The sequence below is a fragment of the Heteronotia binoei genome, chromosome 16, assembly GCF_032191835.1.
Source record: "Heteronotia binoei isolate CCM8104 ecotype False Entrance Well chromosome 16, APGP_CSIRO_Hbin_v1, whole genome shotgun sequence".
NCBI lineage: Eukaryota > Metazoa > Chordata > Lepidosauria > Squamata > Gekkonidae > Heteronotia > Heteronotia binoei.
In genome coordinates this window covers 60701344-60715219 of record NC_083238.1, presented here as the reverse complement: position 1 = coordinate 60715219, position 13876 = coordinate 60701344, and the positions used below count along the sequence as shown (strand labels likewise).

Genomic DNA, 13876 nt, shown 5'->3' with positions numbered 1-13876 from the left:
CCTTTGGCTAATAGCCACTGATGGACCTCTGCTCCAGATGTTTATCCCATCCCATGTTGAAGCCATCTATGCATGTAGCTGCCACCACCTTCTGTGGCAGTGAATTCCATGTGTGAATCACCCTTTGGGTGAAGGACTTCCTTTTATCCGTTCTAACCAGACTGCTCAGCAATTTCAATGAGTGTCCACAAGTTCTTGTATTGTGAGAAAGGGAGAAAGGGAATTCTTTCTCTGCCTTCTCTATCTCACGCAAGGTGTGGCAGGGAAGGGGTGCACAACTTGTTTGTTTTCTGTGGCCCCAGAAAGTAAGACCAAAACCAACAGGTTGAAATTACATCAATAGAGTTTCCAGGTCAACATTAGGAAGAACTTCCTGGCAGTTAGAGCAATTGCTCAGTGGAACAGGCTTCCTCCTTGGGAGGTGGTGGACTCTCCTTCCTTGGAGGTTTTTAAGCAGAGGCTAGATGGCCATCTGACAGCAATGAAGATTCTGTGAATTTAGGGGGAGGGTGTTGTGAGTTTAGAGTGGTTCCTCAGTGGAACAGGCTATCTCGGGAGGTGGTGGGCTCTCCTTCCTTGGAGGTTTTTAAACAGAGGCTGGATGGCCATCCGACAGCAATGAAGATCCTGTGAATTTAGGGGGAGGTGTTTGTGAGTTTAGAGGGGTTCCTCAGTGGAACAGGCTTCCTCCTTGGGAGGTGGTGGGCTCTCCTTCCTTGGAGGTTTTTAAACAGAGGCTGGATGGCCATCCGACAGCAATGAAGATCCTGTGAATTTAGGGGGAGGTGTTTGTGAGTTTAGAGGGGTTCCTCAGTGGAACAGGCTTCCTCCTTGGGAGGTGGTGGGCTCTCCTTCCTTGGAGGTTTTTAAACAGAGGCTGGATGGCCATCCGACAGCAATGAAGATCCTGTGAATTTAGGGGGAGGTGTTTGTGAGTTTAGAGGGGTTCCTCAGTGGAACAGGCTTCCTCCTTGGGAGGTGGTGGGTTCTCCTTCCTTGGAAGTTTTTAACCAGAGGCTAGATGGCCATCTGACAGCAATGAGGATCCTGTGAATTTAGGGGGAGAGGTTTGTGAGTTTCCTGCATTGTGCAGGGGGTTGGACTAGATAATCCTGGCGGTCTCTTCCAACTCTAGGATTCTACGATTCTAACTCCTTAGCCTGATTAACTTGTTTTTGGGACGGTGCTATGTAACACCACAACAAGACACAGGCCTGGACTGGGGTCTGCACATCCAGCAAGTCTCGCATAAAGTGTCACCCGTCCTCAGCAAAGGGAACTGTGGCTCTCTTCTGCCCTCTTGTGGTTTTAAGAACACAATTTTTCATTCTGAGGGTCCCTTCTTGGTTTAGGAAGATAAGCCTGGATCCCAGGTTCAGCATATCAGAGGATATAGTGATAGAATTTGCAACTTTGAGACATTCCCTTATTTTTGACCACTGGTTATTGATGGTCTTGCCTTAAGGTCAGGGTTTCTCTCCTCCAGGTGCGACCTGGAGAATTATAGCTTATCTCCAGACTACAAGGGATCCCTTCCCCTGGAGAAAAGGGCACCTTCAAAGGGTGGACTCCACGCCACACAACCCTGCTGATCTCCTTCCCCTCACCAAATTCCACCCTTCCAGGTCCCCCCAAAAAAAAAAAATCTCCAGGAATTTCCCAAGCTGGAGTTGGCAAATCCATCTAAGATCCCACCGTTTTAGTTTATTCTAGTACAAGCATAGAGACCGTTGTGGAAGATTAGGGGTGGCGAAACTTGCTTAATGGAGGAGGAAGAGGAAGAAGAGGCAAAAGAAGAAGCAGATTATGATGATGATGATGATGATATTGGATTTCTATCCCGCCCCATACTCTGAATCTCTGAGTCTCGGAGCAGCTCACAATCTCTTTTACCTTCCCCCCCCCAAAACAGACACCCTGTGAGATAGGTGAGCCTGAGAGAGCTCTTACAGCAGCTGCCCTTTCAAGGACAGCTCCGCAAGAGCTATGGCTGACCCAAGGCCATTCCAGCAGCTGCAAGTGGAGGAGTGGGGAATCAAACCCGGTTCTCTCAGATAAGAATCCGCACACTTAACCAGTACACCAAACAGGAGCTACACAAAATAAACATCAGATGTTTGAGAGCTGTGGAAGATGGCAGGAAGGAAGGAAGGAAGGAAGGAAGGAAGGAAGGAAGGAAGGAAGGAAGGAAGGAAGGAAGGAAGGAAGGAAGGAAGGAAGGAAGGAAGGAAGGAAGGAAGGAAGGAAGGAAGGAAGGAAGGAAGGAAGAAAGAAAAATAGATGGAGAACTGAGAGGTGGAAAGAAAACAACTTTAAATGCATTTTCCAAACTGCTGGCAAATGGCTTCTCCAAGCCGGCCAATAGCGCAGGGCGGGGGGGGGGCTTCAAGAGCCACACAATATGTGTGAAAGAGCCACATGTGCCTCCTGAGCCACAGTTAGGCCACCCCTGTGCAAGATTGCTGTTCACAATAACTAGTTTTAATCCATTCCTCATTCTGGTAGTCTTTAGCCGCGGATCCAGACACGATACACATCCCATCGTTTCTTTGTAGACTAAAGTGTGCCTGTACCAGGCTTTCACAAAGTTCATTACCTTTGGCTGCTTAGATTAGGTCAAGGTAGAAAATAACAGTGATTCGGGTAAGATTTGCTGATAGCTTCCCCCCAAACCGAGTGTAAGCAGATCAATGAAAACACATTGATTTGGCTTCTGGGCAAAAACTGGGCAGGTCACTATTTGGCCTGCATGTCTAAAGAAGACAGACACAAACTCCCAGCTTGGCGGGGAGGGGAGAGGAAGACTTCTCCTCTAGTTACTGCCAGGTGTGGTTCAGGCCTCCATCTTCCTATTCTGAACATATGAAGCTGCCTTATACTGAATCAGACCCCCCTCAGTCCGTCAAAGTCAGTCTTGTCTACTCCGACTGGCAGCGGCTCTCCAGGGTCTCAAGCTGAGGTTTTTCACACCTGTTTTGCCTGGACCCTTTTTAGTTGGAGATGCCGGGGATTGAACCTGGGACCTTCTGCTTACCAAGCAGATGCTCTACCACTGAGCCACCATCCCTCCCCTTCATACACATGAAGCTGCCTTATACTGAATCAGACCCTTGGTCCATCAAAGTCAGTATTGTCTACTCAGACTGGCAGCCGCTCTCCAGGGTCTCAAGCTGAGGTTTTTCATGCCTACTTGCCTGGACCCTTTTTAGTTGGAGATGCCGGGATTTGAACCTGGGACCTTCGGCTTGCCAATCAGATGCTCTACCACTGAGCCACCGTCCCTCCTGAGCTCTTAGCACCAAAATACACATTACCCATGATGCAAAATGCCACAGAAAACCATCGAGCTGCTTTCCCTGACTAGAGCACAACTGGACAGCCACAGGGGAGGACTTTCTCAGCCACCTCCCAGCTAGGGTTGCCAGTCTCCAGGTGGTAGCTGGAGAGCTCCTGAAATTACAGCTGATCTCCAGGTGATGGAGACCATCAAATCATGGGGCTCGAAGGCACCTTCAGGGTCATCTAGTCCAACCCCCTGCACCATGCAGGAAACTCACAAACACCTCCCTCACACACAGATACACCCAGTGATCCCTTCTCTATGTCCAGAAAATGGCAAGGCACACACACACAAAACCCTCCACGATCCGTGACAAAACTGGCCTGGAGGAAAACTGCTGCCTGACCCCAAAGTAGCAACAGAATTTCCTTGGGGATGTAAGAAGGGGTCAGGAGAATGAAGCCCAGATGTGACCCTTCCTGCCCTCCTTCCCGTGATCTGCCCAAGTTCACAGAGTCAGCATGGCTGTCAGGTGGCCTTCTAGCCTCTCTTGAAAAACCTCCAGAGAAGGAGAACCCACCACCTCATGAGGAAGCCACTCTATCAGTTCACCTGGAGAAAATGGCTGCTTTAGGAGCCTCTATACCCCACTGAAGGCCCTCCCCTCCTCAAACCCTGTTATCCATCCCCAAAATTTCCAGATGTTTCCCAATCCAGAGCTAGCACACCTACTCCCAGCATAAGCTCATAAAATCATGGAAGGGATCTCCAGGGTCATCTAGTCCAACCCCCTGCTCAATGCAGGAACTTCACAAATGCCTCCCCCCACAAACACCCCAGTGACCCCTGCCCCGTGCCCAGAAGATGTGGGGAGGGGGGTTTCCCAGATCCCAGTTCCATGAAGAGTGGTAGGTTAGAAAGGAGCTGGAGATGGACCTCGGTTCCTTATCTACCAAACACCATTAAAACAGAAATGCCGCTGTGAAACAATCCCAACATTTATTCACTAGCACCAGGAACAGAATTCTGAAAGCATCTGGTGAATGGAGTCAGCAACTACTTCCTTGATCTAGCAAAGCTCTTGTGATGTCCTAAGTTGCATCTAATTTCTTGCAAAAATATATCACAATAGTAAAAATGTTTATGGAAAGGAAAAGAAAGGTCCCCTGTGCAAGCACCAGTCGTTTCTGACTCGGGGGTGACGTTGCTTTCACAACGTTTTCACGGCAGACTTTTTACGGGGTGGTTTGCCATTGCCTTCCCCAGTCATCTGCACTTTCCTCCCAGCAAGCTGGGGACTCATTTGACCCACCTCGGAAGGATGAAAGGCTGAGTCAACCTGGAGCCGGCTACCTGAAAACCCAGCTTCCGCCGGGATCGAACTCAGGTCATGAGCAGAGCTTAGAACTGCAGTATTGCAGCTTTAACACTCTGCACCATGGGGCTATTAATGTTTATGGATGTTATGTTACATTTCTCTTTTTTCCCCTTTTCCTACACTTTTCCTTTGCATTTTACCTTGAAAACCCAATAAAATATGATATATCGCTACTTTCTTGCAAAAATAAAAGGCCAGTGGGTGTTTTTACCATGAAAAAGGCAAACACAACGTAAGAAACCACGACCTTTTTTTCACGGCTCTAACTTGTGTAATCGGTGTCTTATTTTCAAACTCGATCAAACCATGTGGAGCTGGCAAGAAACAATAATGGAGGACTGTGGAGGAGAACCACAGAGTTGGAAGGGACCTCCAGGGCCACCTAGTCCAACTCCCTGCACAATGCAGGAACTTCACAAATACCTCCCCTACACACATACACCCCCAGTGACCACTGATCCAGCCCCAGATGGCAAAAGAGAGATCCAGGATCTCTTGCCAAAGCGGGCTGGAGAAAAATTGCTGTCTGACCCCAATCATCTTTGTGGTGCCTTTAGCTCTGGCGGGCCCTGGATTTGGCTTTCAGTTCTGGCTGGCCCAAACTGGATGTGGTTCTATTAGCATGCAATTGCTCAACTAGCGCGTTGGTGTTGCTTTAGTTCTCTCCTGTAAAAAACAACATCCTAAGCGACCAGTTGACCATCTACCTGCACCAAAAGAGTTACAACTATTGCCCATATGTATAAAGAGATATGGAGAAGAGGCTTAAAGTGAAACAGACAAGACTAGGGGTTTCCCCCATTCCTTGGCAAAGGTCCTCATCATGTCTATCGGCCACTGCACTTGAGTGTTTTGAAGATCTCTGGTCCATTTTCACAGTGTGGCAAACCTTCAGCTTCCTAAGGAATGTATTCTATAGTTTACAACTCAAGGTACACACAAGTATTTACTAAGTCAACACATCCTTCGGTCAACTGCTGTTAATAAACTGGAACTTAGAACCTTCGCTGAGCTCAGGTATTTGTTTGCACGCCACAAGGATATTATCTGCAGCCCTCTCTCTCTCTCTCCCTCTCTCTCTTTCTCAGCATGTCCCATACAGAAAAGAAATAGAGGGGGAAGACAAGTCAATGAATTAACAAGAAGCCACAATTACCTTCATACTCAGGGATCGGACGCCAGTCCTTGAAAAGCGCCAGTTGTGATGAGAAGCCCTATGGGAAATACCATCTCCACCTTTTAACGTTTTCACCATTCTGCAAACGGTCAAGATCCTTGTCATCTTGAAGAAACGGCAACTTGGGGGGGTGGGAGTTGTTTAATGACAGTCAGGTACCAAAGTCAAGCAATTGTATACAGAAGCAAAGCTGAAGGAGAGGGTCGTGTGCTGACTTTAAGGGCTCAGCCTTTAAGCTGCATTTTCATTCATTCTCCCATTAAAAGGGTCCAGGTTGACTCCACCTTTTCCACTCCTCCCGGTAGGTGTGACTAATGCCATTTTTTTTAGAACCGTGATTCCCTTTCCAGTTGCATCTCAGACCAAATGTCAACTCTGCCCCTGCTGGAAGGTGGAGAGAATTACAATGGGACTGCCAACTCAACTCAACTTGTTGGGTCAACTTTTAGGTAAGGGACAGCCATGCCGGCAACAGACAACTGATAACTGACACTAATTTCTGGAAGATGCTTAAAATAGCATTCCATAAATCATTTGCTACAAAAGATGAGTGTCCATCATAATTATATTCTACCTGCTCCCAGTTTCTACCTGCTCCCAGTGTGGGTTCCAAGCACGGGAAGTATGACGGGAAGTTTCATTGGTCCCAACTGATGCCCAGCTGATGCTCAACTAATGAAACTGGTGGGCAGTAGGTTCAGGACAAAAAAGAAGGAAATACCACTTTATACCAACTGATTAAAATGTGGAATTTGCTGCCAGAGTAGATAGCGATGGCCACAGGAACAAACAGCTTTCAAAGGGGAATAGATAGATTCATGGACAAGAGGTCTATCAGTGCCTACTAGCCCTGGTGACTCCACATTCAGAGGCACGAATCCTCTGAATCCCAGAGTCAGAGACAACCTCAGGGGAAGCCCACAGCCTCTTTAACCTGCTGTTGTCCCTCCAGAGGAATTGGCAGGTCACTGGGTGTGACAGGATGCTGGACTAGATGGCCTATTGGTCTGATTCAGCAGGGCTCTTCTGATGTTCTTCTCAGGGGAGGGCATCGGCCTCTCTGCCTTGCTGTTAGACCTCCAGAGGAACTGGTTGGCCACTGTGGGAGACAGGAGGCTGGACTAGGTGGACCCTCACTGGTCTGATCCAGCAGGATTCTTCTGATGTTCTTCTCAGGAGAAGGCCTCGGCCTCTCTGCCCTGTTGCTGGCCCTCCAGGGGGATTGCTTGGCCACTGTATGAGACAGGAGGCTGGACTAGATGTACCCTCAATGATCTGATCCAGCAGGGCTTTTCTTGTGTCCTTTAGGTAAGATTCACAGAAGATAAGTTTATTGATGGCTCCCAGCCCTGGTGACTGAGGGGAACCTCCACATTCAGAGGCACTAGTCCTCTGAATCCCGGAGCCAGGAGGCAACATTGGGGGAAGGCCTCGGCCTCTATGCCCTGTTGTTGATCATCCAGAGGAACTGACTAACCACTATGTGAGACGGGCTGCTGGAGCAGATGAAGTATATGGACTATTGGTTGGTGGCTAGGGGGGACCCGGCAACTCTACTAGCTTCCCTGGAGAAAATGGCTGCTTGGGAAGTTGTGCTCTGGGGCATCGTCCCCCACTGAGGTCCCCGTTCTCCCCAGGCTCCACCCCCCAAAATCTCCAGGAATTACCCAACCTGGAGCTGGCAACCTTGATCCCGTTAAGATCTAAATGCTTCTTGTTATTTCTTCTAATGCAGCTTTTCACACACACACCCTTTCTTCTCCATGCTTTAGGATTACAGTCATAAACCTTTCTCTTTTTTAACTGAATGGTATTGGGGGGGGGGGGTGAAGGGAGCAATAGGTCGGAATCTAGCTGACAGCACACATCACAGACGAGAATAAACCTTCGGTGTATCAACAGGGAAATTTCACTGACACAGTTCCCAGGCACTGAGATCCAGTTTGGTGTAGCGGTTATGTAGTACGGAGTCTTATCTGGGAGGACCAGGTTTGATTCCAATCCTCACTCCTCCACTTGCAGCTGCTGGAATGGCCTTGGGTCAGCCATAGGTATCGCAGGAGTTGTCCTTGAAAGGGCAGCTTTTGAGAGAGCTCCCTCAGCCCCACCCACCTCACAGGGTGTCTGTTGTGGGGGAGGAAGGTAAAGGAGATTGTGAGCTGCTCTGAGACTGATTCAGAGAGAAGGGTGGGGTATAAATCTGTGATCTTCTTCTTCTTCTTCTTTTTTCATTGACATTTGCGGACATTCAATGAAATTGCTGAGCAGTCGGGTTAGGAAGTCCTTCTTCACCCAAAGGGTGATTAACGCATGGAATTCGCTGCCACAAGAGGTAGTGGTGGCTACAAGCATAGACAACTTCAAGAGGGGAATGGATAAACATCTGGAGCAGAGGTCCATCCGTGGCTATTAACCACAGTGTATTGTTGGAACTTTTGTCTGGGGCAAGGGATGCTCTGTATTCTTGGTGCTTGGGGAGCCACAGTGGGAGGGCTTCTAGCTCCACTGGTGGACCTCCTGATGGCACTTGGGGTTTTTTGGCCACTGTGTGACACAGAGAGTTGGACTGGATGGGCCATTGGCCTGACCCAACATGGCTTCTCTTATGTTCTTATGTGACACAGAGTGTTGGACTGGATGGGCCATTGGTCTGATCCAACATGGTTTCTCTTATGTTCTCATGTTCTTTTACTTCTGTTTGACGAATCCCCTTGCCAGCCATTCAAGCCAGGCTGTTCCTTCCTGCTGATCAGTGAACAGGCCTCAAGAACCAAAAGGCAATGGTTTGAGAAATGACAGAATGCCAAAATCGGAGAACCAGAAGGTCTGAAAGCTTCTGAAACACCAAAAAGCAAACATGGAAAAGAAAATAATTGGTGCTGTTCAGCTGCTATTTTAAGGGGCATCATTTTACACAGTTCGTGGGAGGGTAGCAGTTTATTTCACATTTTAAAAAGGCAAAGTTAGTCCCTTGTGGAAGCACCAGTCGTTTCCAACTCTGGGGTGACGCTGCTTTCACAACGTTTTCACGGCAGACTTTTTACGGGGTGGTTTGCCATTGCCTTCCCCAGTCATCTACGCTTCCCCCCCAGCAAGCTGGGTCCTCATTTTACCGACCTCGGAAGGATGGAAGACTGAGTCAACCTCGAGCCCACTACCTGAACCAGCTTCCGCTGGGATCGAACTCAGGTCGTGAGCAGAGGGCTCCGACTGCAGGACTGCAGCTTTACCACTCTGCACCACAGGGCTCTTCATTTACTGTCGCCTAAAATAAAAAAAGGGAAGATACATTTTAAAACGAGGCACAGCATGCAACAAGCGGACACACGTTGAGTAAGTTGCTTCTAGGGTTGCCGGGCCTAACTCAGAAAATACCTGGGAACTTTGGGGGTGGGGCCAGGAGACTTTCCCATTCCCCAGAATAAAGAAATAAAAATACAGCAGTGCAATTCCCCTGAATACAGTCTGGCTGCATTTCCACTAAATGAAAGTGAATACACACACAAAGCAACCAAAATGAACCCAGTTTGCAAGCACAGACTTTTGTGATCTCACTGGGGATTGGCAACCCAATGGAGATCAGCTGTAATCCCAGGAAATCTCCAGGCTCCACCCCCAAAGTCTCCTGGCTCCACCCCCAAAGTCCCCAAATATTTTTTGAATTGGACCTGGCAACCCCAGATCTACAGAAAACAAATTCTGTTCTAAACCAACTGCTCAGCAATTTCATGGAATGCCCACAAGTTCTCGTATTATGAGAAAGGGAGAAAAGTACTTCTTTCTCTACCTTCTCTATCCCATGCATCATCTTGTAAACCTCTATCATGCTACCCCTCAGTCGACGTTTCTCCAACTATAGAGGCCCAAGCGTTTTAACCTTTCTTCCTAAGGAAAGTGTTCCAACCTTTTAATCAACAACTTCCTTTGATGGCCAGAACTCCCTTTGGAGTTCAATCATGCTTGTCACAACCTTGTTTCTGGCTCCACCCACAATGTCTCCTGGCTCCACCCCCAAAGTCTCCTGGCTCCACTCCCAAAGTCCTCAGATATTTCTCAAATGGGACTTGGCAACCCTATATGGGGAATCTAGCTTTGTCTGGGCCCCTGGGGGGGAAGGGAACTCAACACCCCAGTTTTAAAAATGGTTGTTCCAATTCATATTGTACTGACTAGATTTCTCTCATAACCTCTGGCTGCCTCCGAACAGATGTTGCGTCTGACCGACAGGCTAGAAATCTTTCAAACGAATCAACAAACCAGTGAATAACGATCTTTAGAGGCTCCGACCAAGAGTCACTTGCTTCTGCGCGGCTTGCCCAGAAAAAGGCCCCTAGGTAGGATCACTGAGAGCCAGTTTGGTGTAGTGGTTAAGTGTGCGGACTCTTATCTGGGAGAACCGGGTTTGATTCCCCACTCCTCCACTTGCACCTGCTGGAATGGCCTTGGGTCAGCCAGAGCTCTCTTATCTGGGAGAACCAGGTTTGGTTCCTCACTCCTCCACTTGCAGCTGCTGGAATGGCCTCGGGTCAGCCATCTCTCTCTTATCTGGGAGAACCTGGTTTGATTCCCCACTCCTCCACTTGCACCTGCTGGAATGGCCTCGGGTCAGCCATAGCTCTCTTATCTGGGAGAACCGGGTTTGATTCCCTGCTCCTCCACTTGCACCTGATGGAATGGCCTTGGGTCAGCCAGAGCTCTCTTATCTGGGAGAACCAGGTTTGGTTCCTCACTCCTCCACTTGCACCTGTTGGAATGGCCTTGGGTCAGCCAGAGCTCTCTTATCTGGGAGAATCTGGTTTGATTCCCCACTCCTCCACTTGCACCTGTTGGAATGGCCTCGGGTCAGCCAGAGCTCTCTTATCTGGGAGAACCAGGTTTGGTTCCTCACTCCTCCACTTGCACCTGTTGGAATGGCCTCGGGTCAGCCATAGCTCTCTTATCTGGGTGAACCTGGTTTGATTCCCCACTCCTCCACTTGCAGCTGCTGGAATGGCCTTGGGTTAGCCAGAGCTCTCTTATCTGGGAGAACCGGGTTTGATTCCCCCCTCCTCCACTTGCAGCTGCTGGAATGGCCTTGGGTCAGCCAGAGCTCTCTTATCTGGGAGAACCGGGTTTGATTCCCCACTCCTCCACTTGCAGCTGCTGGAATGGCCTTGGGTCAGCCATAGATCTCTTATCTGGGAGAACCGGGTTTGATTCCCCACTCCTCCACTTGCACCTGCTGGAATGGCCTCGGGTCAGCCATAGCTCTCTTATCTGGGAGAACCAGGTTTGATTCCCCACTCCTCCACTTGCAGCTGCTGGAATGGCCTTGGGTTAGCCAGAGCTCTCTTATCTGGGAGAACCTGGTTTGATTCCCCACTCCTCCACTTGCACCTGCTGGAATGGCCTTGGGTTAGCCAGAGCTCTCTTATCTGGGAGAACCGGGTGTGATTCCCCACTCCTCCACTTGCACCTGCTGGAATGGCCTCGGGTTAGCCAGAGCTCTCTTATCTGGGAGAACCTGGTTTGATTCCCCACTCCTCCACTTGCACCTGCTGGAATGGCCTCGGGTCAGCCAGAGCTCTCTTATCTGGGAGAACCGGGTGTGATTCCCCACTCCTCCACTTGCACCTGCTGGAATGGCCTTGGGTCAGCCAGAGCTCTCTTATCTGGGAGAACCGGGTTTGATTCCCCCACTCCTCCACTTGCAGCTGCTGGAATGGCCTTGGGTTAGCCAGAGCTCTCTTATCTGGGAGAACCGGGTTTAATTCCCCACTCCTCCACTTGCAGCTGCTGGAATGGCCTTGGGTTAGCCATAGCTCTCTTATCTGGGAGAACCGGGTTTGATTCCCCCCTCCTCCACTTGCAGCTGCTGGAATGGCCTTGGGTTAGCCATAGCTCTCTTATCTGGGAGAACCGGGTTTGCTTCCCCCCTCCTCCACTTGCAGCTGCTGGAATGGCCTTGGGTTAGCCAGAGCTCTCTTATCTGGGAGAACCTGGTTTGATTCCCCACTCCTCCACTTGCAGCTGCTGGAATGGCCTTGGGTCAGCCAGAGCTCTCTTATCTGGGAGAACCGGGTTTGATTCCCCACTCCTCCACTTGCAGCTGCTGGAATGGCCTTGGGTCAGCCATAGATCTCTTATCTGGGAGAACCGGGTTTGATTCCCCACTCCTCCACTTGCACCTGCTGGAATGGCCTCGGGTCAGCCATAGCTCTCTTATCTGGGAGAACCTGGTTTGATTCCCCACTCCTCCACTTGCAGCTGCTGGAATGGCCTTGGGTTAGCCAGAGCTCTCTTATCTGGGAGAACCTGGTTTGATTCCCCACTCCTCCACTTGCAGCTGCTGGAATGGCCTTGGGTCAGCCAGAGCTCTCTTATCTGGGACAACCGGGTTTGATTCCCCACTCCTCCACTTGCACCTGCTGGAATGGCCTTGGGTTAGCCAGAGCTCTCTTATCTGGGAGAACCTGGTTTGATTCCCCACTCCTCCACTTGCACCTGCTGGAATGGCCTCGGGTCAGCCAGAGCTCTCTTATCTGGGAGAACCGGGTGTGATTCCCCACTCCTCCACTTGCACCTGCTGGAATGGCCTTGGGTCAGCCAGAGCTCTCTTATCTGGGAGAACCGGGTTTGATTCCCCCACTCCTCCACTTGCAGCTGCTGGAATGGCCTTGGGTTAGCCAGAGCTCTCTTATCTGGGAGAACCGGGTTTAATTCCCCACTCCTCCACTTGCAGCTGCTGGAATGGCCTTGGGTTAGCCATAGCTCTCTTATCTGGGAGAACCGGGTTTGATTCCCCCCTCCTCCACTTGCAGCTGCTGGAATGGCCTTGGGTTAGCCATAGCTCTCTTATCTGGGAGAACCGGGTTTGATTCCCCCCTCCTCCACTTGCAGCTGCTGGAATGGCCTTGGGACAGCCATAGCTCTCTTATCTGGGAGAACGGGGTTTGATTCCCTGCTCCTCCACTTGCAGCTGCTGGAATGGCCTTGGGTCAGCCATAGCTCTCACGAGAGTTGTCCTGGAAAGAGCCAGTTTGGTGTAGTGGTTAAGTGTGCAGACTCTTATCTGGGAGAACCAGGCTTGATTCCCCACTCCTCCACTTGCACCTGCTGGAATGGCCTTGGGTCAGCCATAGCTCTCTTAGCTGGGAGAACCGGGTTTGATTCCCCACTCCTCCACTTGCACCTGCTAGCATGGCCTTGGATCAGCCAGCGCTCTCTTATCTGGGAGAACCAGGTTTGATTCCCCACTCCTCCACTTGCAGCTGTTGGAATGGCCTTGGGTCAGCCATGGCTCTCCCAGGAGTTGTCCTTGAAAGGGCAGCTTGTGGGAGAGCTCTCTCAGCCCCACCCACCTCACAGGGTGTCTGTTGTGGGGGAGGAAGGGAAGGGAGACTGTAGTCCACTCTGAGACTCTGTCCTTGAAAGTGCAGCTTCTGGGAGAGTTCTCACAGCCCCACCCACCTCACAGGGTGTCTGTTGTGGGGAGGAAAGGTATAGGAGATTGTAAGCCTCTCTGAGTCTCTGATTCAGAGAGAAGGCGGGGTATAAATTTGCAGTCTTCTTCTAAATGACTTCAGGTGGGCGCAAACCGGTGATGGGTAGAAGTCTAAGTCTGTTTCTCCTTGCTGGATGCTGACCCAACCCTCCCCCCCACACACACACACACACATACACTCACCCCATGTCCCTTCCCAATGCAAGAGAGATAAGGACCCTTCGCTTATCTCCAAAGGAAAAGCAAGAATCAAGGTCTCGTTAATAGGTCAAATTCCGTTGTCAGGGAGGATTAGTGGAATCAGCTGACACCTAGGAAACAGGGAAGATGGTTTAGGCTGCTAAGGTCCCCCCACACACACACACACACACACACACACCATTTCTTCATGAGACCAAACAACAAATTCTTATTGGAGAAGAGCAATGGCTTCACTTAGCAGGAGATGGAACGACAGCTGGAGGCAAGTTCTCAAGACCCAACTGCCACGTTTGGTTGAGTTCAGGGGCGGAATTCTAGCAGGAGCTCCTTTGCATATTAGGCCACACACCCTGGTGT

General features: G+C 50.0%; 1 protein-coding gene across 1 annotated transcript in view; it reads right to left on the bottom strand.

Moving 5' to 3' along the window:
* The window catches only part of CPS1 (carbamoyl-phosphate synthase 1), a 244199-nt gene extending 238259 nt beyond the window's left edge, over positions 1–5940 (bottom strand). The window contains 1 exon segment of the mRNA XM_060257389.1: positions 5815–5940. Within this exon segment, the coding sequence (XP_060113372.1) occupies positions 5815–5940 (126 nt within the window).
* Positions 5941–13876: the final 7936 nt, after the last annotated feature.